Source organism: Microcaecilia unicolor, chromosome 4 (genome assembly GCF_901765095.1).
Source record: "Microcaecilia unicolor chromosome 4, aMicUni1.1, whole genome shotgun sequence".
Taxonomy (NCBI): domain Eukaryota; kingdom Metazoa; phylum Chordata; class Amphibia; order Gymnophiona; family Siphonopidae; genus Microcaecilia; species Microcaecilia unicolor.
Genome location: NC_044034.1, coordinates 167,041,200 through 167,060,902, shown reverse-complemented (window position 1 = coordinate 167,060,902; position 19,703 = coordinate 167,041,200). Strand labels below are relative to the sequence as shown.

Genomic DNA, 19,703 nt, shown 5'->3' with positions numbered 1-19,703 from the left:
CGCCGAAACGGGGGGAGAGGAAGCAGCAGCTCACTGTAACACAAAATCGTCTCAACTCAAGGAAAATCCAATTGGAAGAACTTGAACACGAAGTCCTCCTGAACAGGAACTGAAGATTAAACTTGAACCTGAAATATAACCAGAACAAAAACAATACAGATGTCTGGGTGGGGCTATGGATTGATCTGCTATGATTAATGGAAAGAAAATTGTCAGGTATGATACATAATTTTACCTTCCATTTCATCAAGCAGATCAATCCATAGACTGGTGGGATGTACCGAAGCAGTACTCACCCAGGGCGGGACATGGAAATCCCTGTACGCAACACTGAAGCTCCAAACTGGGCCTCAGCCCGAGCAGCCACATCCAAGCGGTAATGTCATGAGAAGGTATGAGCCGACAACCAAGTTGCTGCTCTACAAATCTCTTCCAAGGAGACGGATCTGGACTCTGCCATCGATGCCGCCTGTGCTCTAGTAGAGTGCGCCTTCAGCTGAATAGGCGGAAGCTTCCCAGCAGCCACATAAGCTGCTGCAATCGTCTCGACCCAACGTGCCACAGTAGGCTTAGATGCCTGCAGACCCTTACGAGGGCCTGCGAACAGCACGAACAGGTGATCCGACTTCCGGAAGTCATTGGTCACTTCCAAGTATCTGATGATGACTCATCTCACATCCAGACATTTGAGAGTAGGGTACTCCTCTGGGTAATCCTCCCTATGAAAGGAGGGCAGTAGCCAACCCGAACGGGAGGGCTCTGAACTGGAAGTGGCGGCCCAGGACTGCAAAGCGCAGGAAGCGCTGATGAGGCAGCCAGATGGGAATATATAAGTAAGCTTCCTTGATGTCCAAGGATGCCAGGAATTCTCCATTTTTCACCGCAGCTATTACGGAGCGGAGAGTCTCCATCCGGAAGTGCCGTATTTTCAAGGCCTGATTGACTCCCTTGAGGTCGAGAATAGGCCAAACAGAACCTCCCTTCTTTGGCACCACAAAGTAAATGGAGTAACGTCCCTTGCCAAGTTGATCTACTGGCACTGAGACCACCGTGCCCAGGCGGATCAGATTGTCCAAAGTCTGCTGCACTGCCGCTGCTTTGACTGGAGATTTGCAGGGAGAGTTCACAAACCCGTCTCTCAAGGGCCGGCAGAACTCCAACCTGTAGCCGTCTCTGATGACTTCCAGAACCCAAGCGTCTGAAGTTACCCTGGTCCACTCTTCCAGAAACGAGGATAGCCGTCCTCCTATCTGCTCTGGGCCATGGACCAGGGCCCCGTCATTGGGTACAAGACCCTTGGGGAGGGCCGGAGGAAGAACCTCCGGGACGGCGGTCCCTGCGAAAGGAATGCTGCTTGGGGGAGAAGTTCTGCTTGAAGGAAGAGGAAGAAGAGGAGGTCGATTTGCCTGGGCGATACCGACGGGGTTCCTGAAATTGGCCCTTGGAGGAACCAGGGCGAGAACTGCCGGCCCGTGCCCTGACCTCCGGCAACCTCTTGCCCTTAGATGTGCCGAGCTCCATCACAATCTTGTCCAGTTCGTCCCCAAAGAGCAGCTTGCCTTTAAAAGGCAACTTGGCTAGGCGAGATTTTGAGGCATGGTCAGCCGACCAGTGCTTAAGCCAGAGCCACCGCCGGGCAGAGACTGTCTGAGCCATACCTTTAGCCGAGGCTCTCAAGACATCATACGCCAAGTAGGCCAAGCCCGACTCCAGGTCCGGCCAGTCCGCCCTCAAGGAAGAATCCGAGGGGGAAGCCCGCTGCAAAACAGTCAGGCACGCCCTGGCCACATAGGAGCTGCAAACCGAGGCTTGCAAACTCAGGGTGGCCGCCTCAAAGGCCAACTTTAAGGCCGCCTCCAATCTCCTGTCCCGAGTGTCCTTCAGGGCAGTGCCACCTTCCACCAGCAGAGCCGTTTTCTTAGTCACCGCAGTGATTAAAGAATCCACTGTAGGCCAGAGAAAGGCTTCCCATTCCCCCTCAGGCAGAGGATACAGACAGGACATAGCCCTGGCTACTTTAAGGCTCGCTTCAGGGGAATTGAGCCATTGAGCCGAAATTAAAGTCTGCATGGCTTCATTAACGTGGAAGGTTCTAGGTGGGCGCTTAGTTCCCAGCATAATGGCTGAGCCAGCTGAGGCTGAGAAAGGGCCATCCTCCGGAGAGGAAATTTTCAAAATGCTCATGGCCTGCACTAACAGGTTGGGCAAATCCTCTGAGCGAAAAAGCCGCGCTGCAGAGGGGTCATCCGCTCCATCCGAGCGAGGATCAGTCTCCTCCAAAGAATCCCCTAAGGACCTTTGGGAGAACTCAGATACGCTGCCCTCATCCACATCAGAGGAGACAGAGTCCCCTAGGGCCTGGAGATCCACCCGAGGGCGCTTGATCATGGAGGCCTCATCACCCTTATCAGACAGGGGAGCAAGGGCAGCGTTTTGCATAAGAAAGGCCTGATGCAGCAGCAAAATGAACTCGGGGGAGAATCCCCCCGAACTGTGCACTTCTGCAGCCTGGGCCACGGCCCTAGAGGCACTCTCAACCTGCGCTCCCAAGAGCGGGGGAGAGGTGCGCTGCGCATCCAAAATGGCGTCCGCCGCGACACTCCGCAAAGGAGCCGCGCGGGAAGAATAGCGCTTTAATTTTGACGACTTTTTACTGTCGCCCGAGTCAAGGGCGACCATACTATTAATGTCTCCCACTTCAAGGGCGGCCCGAGAAGAAGCCGTCCGAGCAGCGTTGCCGGCCACAACCCGGAGGGCGGCCAGTGGGGGATGGGCGCCTAAGGCGGGAAAAACCCGGGGAACTCTCCCGACTCTGAAAAGGCGCTCAAAAAAGGCATCTCTGCCTTTGAACTCCCCGCTTCCCCGCTAGATGCGCGCACGTGGTCCGGGGAGCGTCTTTTCGCACCCTTGCCATCCGACGCCATAGCCACGTGGAGACCGTTCGGAGAACCCCCTGCCCGCTAGTAAAAGGTAAAATTACCTGCTTCTCGCTCCGAGCTGCAACGATTTGGAGTCCCAGTGAGCAGCTGCAACCAAAGACGTTTTTCTCTCAAAGGTCTATTTTTCTGTTTTTTTTTTTTAAGCGGAGTCAGCGGGAGGGGGGAGAAAAGGAGGGACCTGGAACCACCAAGTTTCACTTGCTCAAGAAGAGCCCTCAACCCCAGGTACTCAACAAAACCTAAACAATTAGGCTTGGAGACCTAGCCAGAGCTGCTGCTGTGTGACCACACACCTGCTGAGATAGAGAACATAATGGGAGGGAGGGGGGGGGGGGGGGGGGGGGGGAGTTTCCGGCAGCACATGACCACATATAGGGAGGCAAAAGATTGCTCTCTATCTCCACCTGCTGGTAGATGGACACAACCCACCAGTCTATGGATTGATCTGCTTGATGAAATGGAAACCCCGATTGATCTTCATGGATCAACTGCGGTAAAACCTTGCTAAGCCGATCAGCCATAACTTTCTCTAAAATCTTTATGTCCACGTTAAGCAAGGATATCGGCCGATATGAACCACATACCGTTGGGTCTTTGCCCAGCTTCAGTATCAAGATCTTGTAAAACTTTGCTGTGTATCCATCTAAGCCCGGGGCTTTGCCCCCTTTAAGGCCTTTGATCACCCTTTTTCCCTCCTCTCCCCTAATCGGTTCCTCCAACCCTGTCCGCCATAGACATCTTCCTCGTCCCTCCTCCTTCTAGGTATTCCCTAATTACTTCTTTGGGAGCTTCTGTTCCCTTTGAGTATAAGGCTGTGTAAAACTAGACAAACTAATCCATAATCTCACTATCTTTATAATATAGAACATCCCCGGGGCCCTTTATTCTGTTTATCATGGCCAATTTTTGTCGCTTGTTTAAATGCTGGGCCAGCATCCTCCCTGCTTTATTACTACATTCATAAAATCTCTGCTTAGCCAGATACCTATGAAACTCCATCTGAGCAATTTGAAACTTTTGCAGGGCCCCTCTGCATTCCAACAATTGCATCCCTACTTTGGGGTCCCTATTACTTTGATGCAAAGTCTCCAATCGCACCAACTCATTACGAAGCTTCAGTTCCTGGTCACACCGCTCTCTCTCTTACGTTGCGCCCCCCATTTAATCAGATGACACCTCACCACCCCGTTGAGAGCATCCCACAGAATTCCATCTGAGACTTCGCCCACATCATTAATGTCCAAGTAATTACGTATCACCCTCCGTATGTCTCCAATCACTTCCTTTTCTCCTAACAATGATTCATTAAATCTCCAAAAAGTTTGTCTCTTCTCACTCTGTAAACTGCCTAGGTGGACCCAAACCGGGGAATGATCCGAAGCGTCTATGCTTCCAATCCCAGAGTCTTTCACTTGTCCCCACAGCGCCCGTCCACACCAGAGTGCATCAATACGGGTTTAAGTCTTTTGCATGTGGGAATAAAAGGTGTAAGTGTGTTGCCCTGGGTGCTGTAATCTCCATACATCAAGCAGGTCTAAATCCTGGGTCAGTTTCATCAGCTTCTTCCTATGGACTAAACCGCTCCCCCCACCTCCTTTAGACTGGTCTAACAGCCCTGGGGTTAAATTGAAGTCTCCACCCAGGACCACGTGGCCGGCAACAAAACTGCTAAGCCTTTCCCGCAGGGATTCAAAGAATTCCCCCTGGCCCGTGTTAGTTGCATACAAGTTAATAAGTGTAACCAATTGGCCTCCCTGACGGCCCTTAACTGCCAAACATCGCCCCATATCATCAAGGTACATATCCTCTTTAACAAAGGGAACCCCAGATCTTATGTAAATAACCAAGCCACCCTATTTACCTCCCCCAGGGTCCTCACTAGGAGTGGCCTAGTGGTTAGGGTGGTGGACTTTGGTCCTGGGGAACTGAGTTCGATTCCCACTTCAGGCACAGGCAGCTCCTTGTGACTCTGGGCAAGTCACTTAACCCTCCATTGCCCCAGGTACAAATAAGTACCCGTATACAATATGTAAGCCGCATTGAGCCTGCAATGAGTGGGAAAGCGCGGGGTACAAATGTAACAAAAAAAAAAATACCCTCTCATATGTAACAAGTATGCATCTTTCTTCCTTAAATGAGTTTCCTGTAATAAAATTACATCCCACTTAAGCCTCCGCAGCTCTCGATTAACAATACTTCGTTTCCCTAGATCATTCATTCCGTTAACATTCCATGACCCCACAATCAATCCCCTACCCCCACCACCACCCAACTGACCCCTGTCCTCCCCGGTCAGTTTGCTCCCTTAGGAAATGCATCCGGAGCAGGTATAATTATCATTACTTTTCTCATACTCACCCACCTGCTGAATACACCAGTCATGCTTCGTCCACATCAATCATTTCAGATCCCCCCCCCCCCCCCCCCACACACCAACCGCCCTCATATCATCCCCCTGCACATTCACACCATACCCCATACATCTCACGCCAAACCACCAAGTTTCATCCAAATGTATCGAATACCCGGCTCTGAGTCCCTCATATACAGTCAATGAGCTCAGTCTAAGTACATTTCATGTGGTTGCGCTCGTCCCCTTCTGGGTTCCCGAGGAAGCCCACTTCCGACCCCCACAGGCTGTCTGCCACTTAGACTTCAGGCTGTTGGGAGTTTCACGATCGCGAGGTGACCCCTCCCATGAGGGTAAATCTGTACACCCCAGATCCCTGAGGGTTTTCCAAGCATCTGCAACAGTTTGAACCCTCCTCGTTTGGGATCCCACAGTAAATTGTAATCCAAAGGGAAATAGCCATCGGTACCTGGCCCCCGTCTTTTGCAGATATCCCATCACTTCACTTAGCACCTTCCGTCGCTGAAGGGTGGCCTTAGCCAAGTCCTGAAAGATCTGAATTTTGCAATTGTTCCACGTGGAGGGGCATAATCAAATGGGGGCGCCCATCTCCGGGGACGGCCCCGGGAAGGGGCGGAGCCAACCGTATTATCAAACAAGATGGGCGTCCATCTTTCGTTTCGATAATACGGTCGGGGCTGGCCAAATCTCAACATTTAGGTCGACCGAAATGTTGAGATCGCCGGACTTTAATGATGGCCGGCCTTGGTTTTCGCTGATAATGGAAACCGAGGCTGGCCATCTCAAATACGACCAAATGGATTGGATTTGGTCGTGGGAGGAGCCAGCATTCCTAGTGCACTGATTCCCCCCCCCCCCTGACATGCCAGGGCACCCTAGGGGGCACTGCAGTGGACTTCACAAATTGCTCCCAGGTGCATAGCTCCCTTACCTTGGGTGCTGAGCCCCCCAACCCCCCCCCCCCAAACCCACTCCCCACAACTGTACACCACTACCATAGCCCTAAGGGGTGAAGGTGGGCACCTACATGTGGGTTTCTGGTGGGCTCCCATTTACCACCACAAGTGTAACAGGTGGGGGGGGGGGGGGGGGGGAATGGGCCTGGGTCCGCCTGCCTGAAGTGCACTGCAGTACCCACTAAAAAATCCTCCAGGGACCTGCATAGTGCTGTGATGGAGCTGGGTATGACATTTGAGGCTGGCAATGTTTTTAATTTTTTTTTTTTTTTTTTTTTTGGGTGGGAAGGGGGTGGGTGACCACTGGGGGAGTAAGGGGAGGTGATCCCCGATTCCCTCCGGTGGTCATCTGGTCAGTTCGGGCACCTTTTCAAGGGTTGGTCGTAAACAAAAAGGGACCAAGTAAAGTTGGCCATATGCTCGTCAGGGCTGGCCTTCTTTTTTCCATTATCAGCCGAGGACGGCCCTCTTAACCATGCCCCCGTCCCGCCTTCGGTACACTGCCAACACGCCCTCTTGAACTTTGCCGGCCCTGCGACGGAAAGCAGTTGTCGGCCAAAATTGGCTTTCAATTATGCCGATTTGGCCACCATTAGGAGAAGAGCGCCCATCTCCCGATTTGTGTTGGAAGATGGCCGCCCTTCTCCTTCGAAAATAAGCTGGATAATGTCTTCCATAGCCCTCGCTCATCTCCACACCGCCTCTTTCACCGAATAGCTATGAAAACACACTATAATGTCCCGGGGCAAATTCCCCCTCTGTGGCCCCAAGCTCCTGTGGGCCCTATCCAGAGAAATAGAGCCTAGCTCAGATTCTTCATTGTTGGCCTCCCCTGTGCATAGGATTAGCGCGCTGATCTCCTTGACCACCTTTACATAGTCCTTATATTGCTCATCCTCCGGGAATCCTTTAAGGAGATTGCTGTGGCGGGATCTGTTCTCCAGGTCCTCCAGGGCATTCTGCAATTCCACCCTCACATGACTTTCCAATTTCAGATCTTCTTGAAGTTTCAATAATTCCTCTGCATGACTGTTCAACTGCTTCAGTTTGTGGCCAATCTCTTGGACCTCGCTCCTTAGTTCCGATACGGCTGTTTGAATATCTCTTCATACCGCACCCATTTCAGTCTTCAGCTCTTGAAACCAGCGCACTATGTCTCCTTTAGTTAGCTCATTGTGACTTGGAATCTGCTCCTCATGATCTGGCTCCGAGTCTGTTTCAGGCTCTGCCATTTTGGATCTGAGCACCGCCACCTTCGATAATGTGCTCGAGCTACTCACCCGCTTCTCTGCGGAAAACTTAAATTTGGTGAACTTCTTCCGCGCTGCCATCGATTCTGAAGTTTACTGCTGCTATTTTGGAACTGCAGCTAAATAATACGGGTGCATATGCTTATTTTTTTATCCCCGCTCCTGCGGAGCTAAGGAATCAGGCTTCCATTCCTCTCCATGACGTCACTTCCTCCGCAACATAGCTTTTATTGTTGACAAACAGGACTGCATCTGGCTCCCAAGTGAATGATTTCCAAGCTTAGAGCTGCTGTGTCTTACATTGTCTTAGTCTTTAGAGCAGCCCGCACAGTCGAATGCAAGAATTTCTAGCTCATAGGGACAGACAGGCTTGTAGTTCTTGACCAAAGGCACTATCTTGTGTTGAAGGCTGGTCCAAACAATAATGCATAATGGGATTATGAAGAGAGGACCATGTTGCTGCTTTGTAGATGGTATCCAGCGAAGCAGACTTGAGGAGGGCCATTGTGGCTGCAGTATCTGTAATCTGGTTAGACTTGACGTTGAAGCTGAGAGGAATATCTACTTTTTCATAACAGAATTGTGTGGAAGCCAGCCAGTTTGCTAGAATTCTTTATTCAACTGACATACCAGTTCTGTTAGGATAGAATGAGAAGATAAATTGAGTCTTTCTAATTACTATTACCTGCTGTTTAAAACGGGGCTTAACGCTGAAGGTAGGAAGCACTATTTCTATATTTAGATAAAAAGGTGTGCTAAGTTTAGTCAAGAACTCGGGATGTATCCGAAGAACAGCTTTGTGATGATGGAATTGGGTTTATGGTTCATTTGTTACCAAGTACTTGGAATTCACTTACTCTCTCCCATGGTTGATCTAAGGCTTTCCCTGCTCCTGAAAGAGGAAACTCAGGAGAATCATATTGAGGGGCAGTTTGTGAGGACAAAGCACCCTACTATAGGCACCAACATTTCAAAATGATTGAGCATGCTAAATGCAATACAAATTAGACACAGAATTTGTTGGCTAACCTATACTATAGTTGTGGTATGTAAGTGGCCTATATCTGGATGTGGTTGGTTATAGTAAAGTCCCAGATGCTGTCCGCTTCTCAGAAAAGATGTCATCTATTTCTCAGAGAGCTTGAGCCCCCTTGCTTTTTTCACATAAAACGTTGCTACTTGATTATCCATCTGAATTAGCGCAGAGGAACTGTGAAAGAATACTCATAGGGCATAGAAGATTACCCTGAATTCCTAGTGGTTGATGTGAAAGGTTGTCTCATATCTCGACCAGATTCCTAGCAAATGTTCATTATCAAGATGAGTTCCTCGCCTACAAGTTGAGGCATCTGTAGGCAAAAGGGACATCAGCTGCTAAGTTGTGCTTGTGCATCCACTAGTATAAAATGAAGTGAAGACAATGAGGTGAATACAGTATGGAGGAGAGAGATTGAGAGTGTTGATCTCACTGAGGCCATTACAATTTTAGATGAGCTAAGTGGATGACATGAACAGTCGCAGCCATATTCCCCAGCATTTTAAAGTATGCTTTGGCACTAACTGAATTGTACAAACATGAGCCATGAGCAGTTGTAGTCTGTCTTCTGGAAGAAATACGTTGGCTTGGTTAGTATACAAGACTACTTCTATAAACAAAATTCTATTACGTAGCTTCCCATTATTCCAGAACCTGTGGGATAGCTGTGTCCATCAACCAGCAGGTGGAGATAGAAAACTGAAAACTGAGCTGAGACATATCTCTCTTGGCATCCAGTCTAGCTCCTCAGTACTTCCTATCTCTAGCAGATGAACAGACCCATTTTTCAGCCTGTGGTTCTGAATGATTTGCTCCTGGTCCAGTTGGTCAACTGGTCCCCAGTTAAGCTTTGCAGGTGACTTGAGTCTGCAGAGTGATATCTGGAGGTCTTCAGATCCCTGTCTCTAGTGTTCCCTTCCTTCACTTCTCAACTGTTTCTTATGGAGCTCTCTTTTTCCAGCACAACAACCTTCAAACAAACAAAACAAAGGCGAAGGAAAGAGGTTTACTGGAGAGCATGGGACAGAGTATCAGTCCTGATCCTTTCTCATCTGGGATAAAACTTGTGGAGACTGTGAGGAGAAGCCAGCAGTGATAAGTCCGACTAAAGTTTGACTCAGAACCACTTGGAAGGCTGCAAGTTCTACTGGATAGATTGGGAAAACAATGGTGCAGAGAGGGATCTTGACTCGCGCTTCTGACAGCGTTGTGCTGCGCTTGTGACAGTTGGGGTGAATGGTGGCCACTGTCGAGGCAGTTAAGCTGGCCAGTGTCAGGGCATTGTAGTGCGTGCAAACCAAAAATCTCGCGGGATGCAGAGGAAATGGTCGGCGGAAGCACATCTTCAAATTTGGCGAAGCATCCGAATATGCTGGGGACTTCGGGTTCTCCAGCAGGACTGGTGCACAGTTTTATGCAGGAGAGAGAGAGAGGGAACAGGTGCCATTTTGTCTGGGCTGACTGGCAGTGAGGAACACAGCCTGCCTCATCACGCGCAGAGCACAGCTGCCATTTTACAGCCTCAAGGCCCAACAGAGCATTCAGCAGCATGGGGATCTTTGTTGTCTCCAAAGTTCATATTGCTCTTACACCAGGCCTATTTACTGAAGCAAGGACAGAGTTGCTGCAAGGTGCTTCAGTTTCTTGCCTTGCTGCCCCTCCAGCTCCTAAGAGATCTTGTTTAGACTTCCACCAGTGGGGAGATGAGGCTATCTCTGCTTCTCCCGCCTTATGCTGATATTTAGTGCCTAACCTGATAAGTTTAGTGGTCAAATAGGACAGCTATTTATATGGTCCTATCTTTTAACTGCTAAAATGTTAACTGGTTTGTGCTGAGTATCTGCATAACTGGTTACATGTTTAGCAACCCCGGATAGTTAATGCCAGTTGCCAGAAATGGCCCAGCATTTAATGCCAGTGGGAGACAGCAAAAGGGCTGGGTGCCACTGGCTGAATATCTGGCTCAAAGAAAACAGAAAAAAAATCCAACAATTTTAGGTTTTAAAGAGAGAGCTTTGTTTCATGTCTGCAGAAAAAACAAAACTGAGAAGCTGAGGATAAATAAATTCTGAGCACTGAGAGAGTAGTTCTGTCCTGCACTGTTGGATGATGCCATCCTACTTGTGTCTTGACTCAGTCCTGCTTGCTGACAGAAAAACACATGCACATAAAGGGAGTAATTTCATAAGAGTGCCTTATGCAAAATGTCCAAAAATGCCTTTAGAAAATAGGCTTATATTTATTATTTATGTATTTATTAGGATTTATTTACTGTCTTTTTTGAAGGAATTCACTCAAGGCAATGTACAGCAAGAATAAGTCAAACATAAGTAATAGACAATTACAGCAGTAAAAATATTCAAACAACAATACAAAGTGTGGCATAGTATGTTACATTACAATGCCAACACAACACACAATAAAACATGTTAATAGGCAGCATAGGGTATAAGCAAAGATAGAACATATAGATAGATAAGATAGAGTAACAGGAGTAAGACAGTAAGGGACTAGTTAAAGAGAGTTGCAAATGAGGTCAGAAAGGTGCTTGAACATTATCATGGCTAGGGTAGGAGTGGATAAACATAACCTGCTATAATATGTGCAGCTGGTGTTATTTACTTCTTCCGTTAAGAGGAATTCAAGATGGCGACCTGAAGGGTGCACATCGAAGCAGCTCCTGAATCCAAATACAATTACTCTGTTTTTTACTTTTCAAACAACTTTTACCTTAAAATGCCTAAACAGAGAGGCAGGCAAAGACCAGGTCCTGTGACAGCCGCCTCCCCTGTAGTCAGGACGATGGACCGCTTTGTTGTATCGGGATTCCAAACGGGCTCTAGTGTTTTGCAGTTGGAGGAGACGGAGAAAGGAGAGACGTCTCCACAACTTGAAACAAACATCTCTTTCAGCCCAGAATTGAGAGTTCCGCCGCCAATGCCTGCAGTCGAGCAGGAAGTCTTTGCAAAGGGTTTCACACCCTCCAAAGCGGGGGTAGTAATTCCTGCAGCAGGGCCAGACTCCAGCGATCGATTGCAAAACGCCCCGATGGGGAAGGGCGGCAATCAGCATGGCGATGGCGTTTTGGGAGGAAAATCTGCCGAGAAGGAGGAGATTGCTTCTATAGAACCTGAGACTATTTTCTTATCACTGAGTAAGTCATCTCTATTTCCTAAACCTTCAACTATTACACTGGAAACAATTTGGGACACCGTTTTGACATTGGAAACGTCTTTTTCCCCAAAAACTGGTGTTATCTCAGAACGTACAAACCCCTAATGAAACCATTTTAAAAATGGAGAAACAAATTTAAAATGTTGAAGAAAAATCTGAGAAAAGTGCTAAGGATATAGAATTATTGCAACAGGTTCAAGCAAATATTATAAAGGAAAATAAATGGTTACAAAGAAAAATTGAAAACCTAGAAAATCAACAGAGATTAAAGACTCTACGAGCTATAAATTTTCCAAAACAAGAAATGGTTGCACCGTTACTGACATTTAAAAAATATATGTTTGAAATTCTAAAAGTTCCAGAACAAGCTTGTCCACCAATTTCAAATATTTATTATTTACAACCATATAAAAAAATCAAGTAAAGATGGACAACCTGATTCTGAGGGGAGTGAATTGATATTTGAGACTTTAAACCTCACACAAGTTATAGGAGGAGAAGATGAGGGTTTGGAATTAGCAACTCTTATTGTCACATTCGTATTACAACCAGATAGGGACTGGATATTAAAACAATTTTTCAGGCATAGAAAAGAAATGTTTCTTAATTCCAAAATAAGAATATATCCAGAAGTCTCCAAAGTAACACAAAAGAGGCGTCAAACCTTTCTTAAATTGCAGCCTATTGTTTCAATTGGGAGGATTATTCTGGTTGAATTTCCTGTGAAAATGTGTTGTGAAACTGAATTCAGTGAAATATATTTTCTTTGATCCACTACATTTGAAAACTTTCTTGGATTCTAAGAAAGTAATCACTCCATCTCTGAGCTCAGAAATGGTTATAACAACTACACCTCAATTGTAATAATATAATCTTGTAAATCTCCCTTCTAAGTCTCTGATTGAGAATGTAAAATATTCATTTTTGCTTTGTATTGTGCCTTGTCTTTCTCCTGGACTAATATAAGATGATTATAAACTGTTTTCATTATAAGATAATTATTCCTTTCTATATTATAAGATTTGTGAATATAAGCTTCTTATTTCTGTACAAGATTTGTTCTTGGAATTGTTAATTAAGAAACATAAAGAATAAAAAAAAAACCTTCCGTTAAAGGCCTGGTGGAAGAGCCAAGCTTTCACCTGCTTCCTGATCTATGTATGGAGAAAGAAGATACTCAAGTATCTAAAGAAGATACTCAAGTATCTAAAGATGCAATCAGAGACCAGGAAAATGTGGCAGAAAGATACAGAAATAGCCCCAATTGTCTTAGCATCACTGGTCTGTTCAAAAAGAAATTCCAAGCTTGTCAATATATTGTGAGCTGCAGACTGTGATAATATCCAGCATACCCTGGTTTAAGAGTGGGGATTCATTCCTGTCAAAACCCATTTGGAGACTAACCTGAGAGACACACATGCACACACTCCCCTTTTATGTTTTGGCCCTCTTCCCTTCAGTACTGTGAAGCTCTCTGGCTTGAATAAGTTGTCTTCCTGTTTAATCCTTCTATAGGCATAAGAAATCCAAGTTTCCAGATCCGGTCATAGGGAACCTGACCTATAGTAACCCTTCCTATCGAACATCAACACAGGAAGTGAAACTTGAGGCAACTCCCAGTCCCACAGTGTACAACCAGCTGCGCTATAAGGAGGTGAGGCTCCCTTGGATTCATTTACTAATATATCTTGTGCCACCAAACTCTCCCCCTCCCAAAAAATTGTGAGAGACAGGCCGTTAATCCCCAAGACTTGATTTTTCAGAGTGTTTAGATTAATAGTATCTCAACTCCCCCTCCCCAAATTATAATCAACGGTAACTTTGAGCCCAGGATCATGCTCAGCAGAGAGACAGGCTCTAAAGCAGTGGCGTTCACTCCCAGTCCTCAAGTGCCACAAACAGATTAGGCTTTCAGGAAGGACAGATAGGTTTGCGTATAGCGGAGGTGGCATGCATGCAAATCTGTCTCATTTATTTGATATACCGCATTTCTGTGGGTACAACCAAAGCAGTTTACATATACTATTTGCAGGTACTTTTTCTGTCCCTAGTGGGCTCACAATCTAAGTTTTTGTACCATACCATTTTCACTAGTAACTCAAGGTGAGCAACATTCAGGTACACTAGGTATTTCCCCATCCCGAGGGCTTACAATCCAAGATTGTACCTGTGAGCCCAGTACTCAAGCACTAGGCTACTCCTCCACTCTACTCATGCATATTCATTAAAGATATCCTAAAAACCTGACCTGTTTGCAGCCCTTGAAGTTGAAAGTGAATACACTGGTCAAAAATAGCTTGTTGTCATCCTTTCTTCTTCATAAACTGCCCCTCCTGCTGCCTAGTACACCCTCCTTATGTGTTGACTACAATCTGTCCCCCCATCCACTGCTACCTCCTCCTCTGCTGCCTATTGTTCCTCCCTTTCCACTGTCTTCTACATCCCTATCTGTTGTATTTTCCTCCCACCTCCTTCTCTGCCAGATGCTGCATGCTATTCCTTCTATTCATTGCCCCTTTTTCCAGCTGCCCTCCGACCCTCTCCCCAAACCCACTGTCCACTCCAGCCCCTGCAGAGGTCACAGTATATGAAATCTGCCTCCATTTGTTTACTATCTCTTGGATAACATGTACTGTACAGGACAAGGGGAGCTTTTGAGAGTGGGCAGGGAAGCAGTGCAGCATCTCCATACTGCGAGCATTTAAGAAGGGGAAAGGCAGGAATATTCCAAAATATGTATTTCCTCTCAGCAACACTGTGGCCACTTCTAACAGTCATTTGCTTTCTCTTAACAGCAGTATATCGCCCTGACAGTCCCCTTCCTCCTTCCAGTTGCACTCTGCTTCCTGATTGTCTTACTTTCTCTTCCTAGCGGCACTCTGTATCTTCTGAAAGTCTGTCACCTTTTCTATTCTGACTCCTGTTCACAGCAGTTGTTCACACTCAGGTATACACAGCAGTGTTTGTTGGATTGCAAATTAATTTTTTTTGTCTAACATTGTACATTTTACTGTCTTAACATTACTAGTACTAACCCATCAAGGACAAAAACAGCCCTCAAAACTAGGGGGAATGCAACATTCCAAAAGTTGCAATCTAGAGTGTGTGAAGGCAGAAATGTGACCTCTTTTCTGAATGTGTTGAAGGATGTGGAATCCTGGGAGAGGGTTCAGAGAGGAGCTGGAGGTTCGACTCTCCTTTAGAGGGGCCCTGGGCTGTATGTGAATGAATGGAGAAGATTCTTCCCAAACCTTACATTTTGTTTGGACATAACTTCCCCATTGACCTTGTTTGAGGTTAAAAGCCTGAACTGCATGAAATTAGTAAGATTTCCAGGAAGAGAGAGTACATGTGTGCACGTAAAGCTGTGTGTGTGATAGAAAAGGTGGAAGAATGCAGGTGGAGACTGAACCCTTCAATGATTCATGGGGTACGGTGTAGGTCTTGAGTTTTGAAGGTTCTCTGGATAGGAATCTAGAACATTTTGTTATACAAAGACTAACTCTCCCTATATCTCTGTTAGAGACTGTAGAAGCCATATGTGTGAGGAAACTATTCCTCTGTGAAAGTCCACTTCTGTTTCCTTCTTGATGATTGATCACTTGCTTTCATGTTGGTCTCCAGGAAGCATCTGACAACAGTTTCACAAAAGAAAAGATAAAGATCGTGGAGGGGATTTATCTGCTCTCCAGAGACGGGAATGAGTGGGATGACTTGAAGCACATGAAGCCATCTCGAGGCAGCATTCTGCGAGACCATGTCTGTATAAAGACAGACACTGTCTCACTCCAGGCCAGCACAGGCTCCCTAGATGACACTGAAATGGAGCAACTGTTGCATGAGGAACAGTCTGAGAACAGCAGTGTGAATCTGACAACCACACCAGAGCACCATGCCTCACTGCCAGACACAGGCTGGAAGTCTGTCCACAACCCTGCCACCGAAAGCCAGATCTGAGCAGTTGTGGGCTCAAAACTGAAATATTTCTTCAAAAGAGTACACCTACCCTTACACAAAAGACTAGGAATCAAGAGAGCTATTGAAGGGGGAGATTTCAGAGGGAATGACCTTTGTGCAGACATGACAAGGTTTCCTGAGGAGAAAATTCCCAGCAAGCCCTGCTTTTCTTTTACACTCTGTGAGATGTAATAGCAGGTCTGAATCCAGTCTGTGTTGTCCATGTTAGGTGTTACTCTGCAGCCCGTGCTCATGTACACCTTGCCACCTCTGACTTCTGCATTCTAGCTATTGCCAGGCTGCAGCAAAACAGAGTTGCGACATGAATTCTTAGCATAACACATGAAAGCCTCAGGAATGGATAAGTTGGCAAGGGACTACGCAGGACTTGGACTGAGTGTGGTTTGCATAGCTCCAGCCTTGGGACTACAATGAATGTGGAAACTGCCAGAAACACTGCATCAGAAAATCCTGCTGTGAGAGAAGGGCAACCTAAGAAAAAGGGCACACTCCCTGGCTGCCCTTATCATAGCTTGTGGGCATTTTGTGGCGACCAACACCTTTTCTGGAGAAATTCCTTATGTTGGATGTTTTTTGACTTTTATAAAACCCTGCTCTTGGTATTTTTTTCCTGCAAATAATTCTGTGCTGTGCATAGTGTGATGAGGTCTTGAATTTCCCAGCAATGTTGTTCTCGCTCTTATCCCTTACAAAGCATTACTGGCCAAGAAAAAAAACCCAGCAAGTTTTATAAGTGCTAACATTGTGGTATCACCAAAAGCCCTCTATGCCCAAGAGACAAAAAGAGGCCAAAGCTAAGTAGGAACTCAACATCAGATCACTGTTGTCTCTAGGATCTTCTGTATAGGTGTGCCACCCACTTGATTTTACTATCGGGGTAATTTAACAAAAATCTTATATTAACCAGTACTCCCCTGCAAAATTTCTGGTGATAACACTGCAGTTATACCTAACCCAATCCAAACAACTGTCTATTCCTTAGGAGTCTTTCATGCATTCCTCATCCCAGACCTCTCATTGCAAGTCTACCAATATACTCTGCGGGAGGAGTCAGGTTTATTCCTTTCAGGATATGCACAATACAAACCCATTTGAAGACATTGTCCCCAACAGACTCTCGCTAGTTTCTTACATCCCAAACCTCATACACTGTAATGGAGTCTCACTCATTCTTCACATCCCTGACCTTACACGCTGCTGCAGTCCCACTCAATCCTCACTCAGGGAAGTATCAGAGTTCCCCTCCCTCCCACAAGGGATCTAGCTCTAATGAATAAGCTGAATAGTATAAAATACTTGGATAAGCGAGCGGGATCAAGGTTGGACGACTGCAGGGTTCTCAAGCCAGTTTTATGAAAGTCACAAATGAAATGCATTAGAAAGATGTGCACATTCAGGATGCATCAATCTGATGCATATTCACTGTGGATATCCTAGAAACCTAATAGACTAGGTACATCCTGAGGCCTGGGCTAAGAACCACTGCCCTTCAGAAGATTGTATTCCGGTGACTAGCGCTCATGTTATTCTTATACAATTGACCATCTTCCTCACATGATACTTGTTCCAGTGACTCTCGCCTATCCCTCATTACCATAGTGATATATCATCTACAAGTGATTCTTTTCCCCCAGTGGCGTCTCTGTGGTTATTACTCCACCTAGTTTGTAGACAGAATAGAAAATTTTAAATAAATTACTGTAGTGATGTTCAGGTTCATCATATAGACACTAGTAAATCAGGCCCGCTTCTGACACAAATGAAACAGGCGCTAGCAAGGTTTTTGTCGGAGTGTGTATGTTTGAGAGAGTGACTGTGTGTGAGAGTGAATGTGCAAGTGTGTGACAGAGTGTAAGCTTGTCTGCTCTATCCCCTGCCCCCCTCCAGCCACCCAGCAATTCTCCTCTCTCCCCTGCTCCCCCTCCAGCCACCCAACGATTATCCCTTTTCCTTGCCCCCCCCCCCCGTATCCACCCAGCGATGCTCCCCTCCCGCCACCCAGTGATTCCTCTCTCCCCTGCACCCCTCCAGCCACCCAGCGATTGTCCTATGCCCCCTCTCCAGCCACCCAGCGATTCTCCATTTTCCCTTGACCCCCCTTCCAGCCACCCAGCAATGCTCTTCTCTCCCCTGCCCCCCTTCCAGCCACCCAGCAAAGCTCCTGTCTCCCCTGCCCCCCCTTCCAGCCACCCAGCGATGCTCGTCTCCCCTGCCCCCCTCCAGCCACCCAGCGATTGTCCTCTGCTCCCCCTCCTGCCACCCAGCGGTTCTCCATTTTCCCTTGACCCCCTTCCAGCCACCCACTGATGCTCTTCTCTCCCCTGCCCCCCTTCCAGCCACCCAGCGATGCTCCTCTCTCCCCTGCCCCTAACGATACCGGCCAACTCTTTTGCCCTCTGCCAACCTCCGCTGCAGTGCACAGCTCAGCGTGTGCAGGTCCGCTGAACGATCAATCTATTCGCCACTGTGCGCCCGCCCTCCCACCTCTGGTCAGCTTTTGCATGTGACGTACCATGAAGTACTGACGTCAATTCAGACAGCACAAATGCTTCAAGGTTTAGTGCCATGGAGTCAGCTTCAGAACGTTGGAGGTGCTTTTTATTATATAGGATATCTTACAAGTAATTACATTTGCAATTATGTGTCCTCAGTGATTGGGTCAGGTATAGTCAATGAAATCCAGCCCACGGTCCTGTGTGATGTCCCTGCTCTATTCCCATTCATGGGCTGTTGAAATATCTAAAGCACTGATTTATTACAGAGAAAGAAAATGATTTTGTTAAAAAAAAATCTAATTTTTGTACTAAGCTAAAGACATGCCCGCTATCTGTGCGCTCATGTATGTTTTTAGCAATGTTCCCATTGCTGGGAATTTGGCCTTTCAGAATTTTTTTCTATTTAACCACTAAGACTACATTTGTTCAGTATTTTAGGGTTGTGATGATAATTTAATATAAAATTAGCTTTTCTTAATCATTTAGTCTGGCTTTGGTTCATTGGTAACTAGATGTAGATGGTAGCAAGAAAGATGCAGTACAGACAAGGTAAAGGTGGGAAGCCAGAAGGGCAGGAATTGGGACATGGGCAAGGGGAAGAAAAGAAGTGATATTGCTGAAGGTGGGGAGCAAAGCTGGACCAAAGCAGGGAATACAAAAAGGTAGAGCTTCCCAAATGGGGTCATAAAACTCAAGTCTGGGGTTGTAACCTGCGTGGACTCGCCCTAGGTACATCATTATTCTACACTTGGGAGGTGGTGTCACAATTTTATTTGGCTGCATCAGCTCATGGCCAGAAAAACATTGACAAGCACTGAGCTAGGGCACAGCTGTGGCACAAGGAATGTTTACAAGATTATGGAGGCAGGATGAGCATGGACAAAATAAAAATAGGATGGAATGAAATTAGTTTTGTGAATAAGAAAAGAATGCATAACCAAGTAATGTTGATGGAAAATTAAAAAGAAAAAATTATATGCATCCACCTGTGTTTAAGTGGAAGAACTTGGCCAAACTGTGTAGATGAGATGTGTAGGGGCTGGTGGAAGTGCCTGCAACCACAATAAGATGACAAAAATGGCATAGAGCACACTGGAGTTGTCCAACATTTGCAGCTATAACCAACATCTTAGATCTACTAATTAACTTTTACAAAGATAGTAGAAGGTTGTTAGCAACTTGACCACATCATACCATTTTTGCAAATACATCATTGGCTACCAGTATGATATAGGACCCAATTTAAAACTCTTATGTTTAACTGTCAAGGCCCTTAAAGGAAGTGGCCCAGCGTACCTAAAAACAGGATCCCCCTCTGCATACCTCAAAGGTCACAGAGGTCCTCCCAAGGCATAACCCTAACCACATCCTCTCCCAGGGGCATCACACGACACCCACAAATGAGACTTCCGCATATAGCCCCCATACTCTGGAATACACTCACTGAAAGACTTTGCTTAACATAACATAACACAATCTCTACTCCAGGAAGCAGGTGAAAGTT

The 19,703-nt window shown here is 46.5% G+C and overlaps 1 protein-coding gene across 1 annotated transcript in view; it reads left to right on the top strand.

Moving 5' to 3' along the window:
• The window catches only part of LRP4 (LDL receptor related protein 4), a 203,670-nt gene extending 186,169 nt beyond the window's left edge, over positions 1 to 17,501 (top strand). The window contains exons 37-38 of the mRNA XM_030200877.1: positions 13,242 to 13,380; positions 15,351 to 17,501. Of these exons, the coding sequence (XP_030056737.1) occupies positions 13,242 to 13,380; positions 15,351 to 15,683 (472 nt within the window). The 3' untranslated portion in view covers positions 15,684 to 17,501. The remainder of the gene's footprint in view (positions 1 to 13,241; positions 13,381 to 15,350) is intronic.
• The last annotated feature ends 2,202 nt before the right edge of the window (positions 17,502 to 19,703 follow it).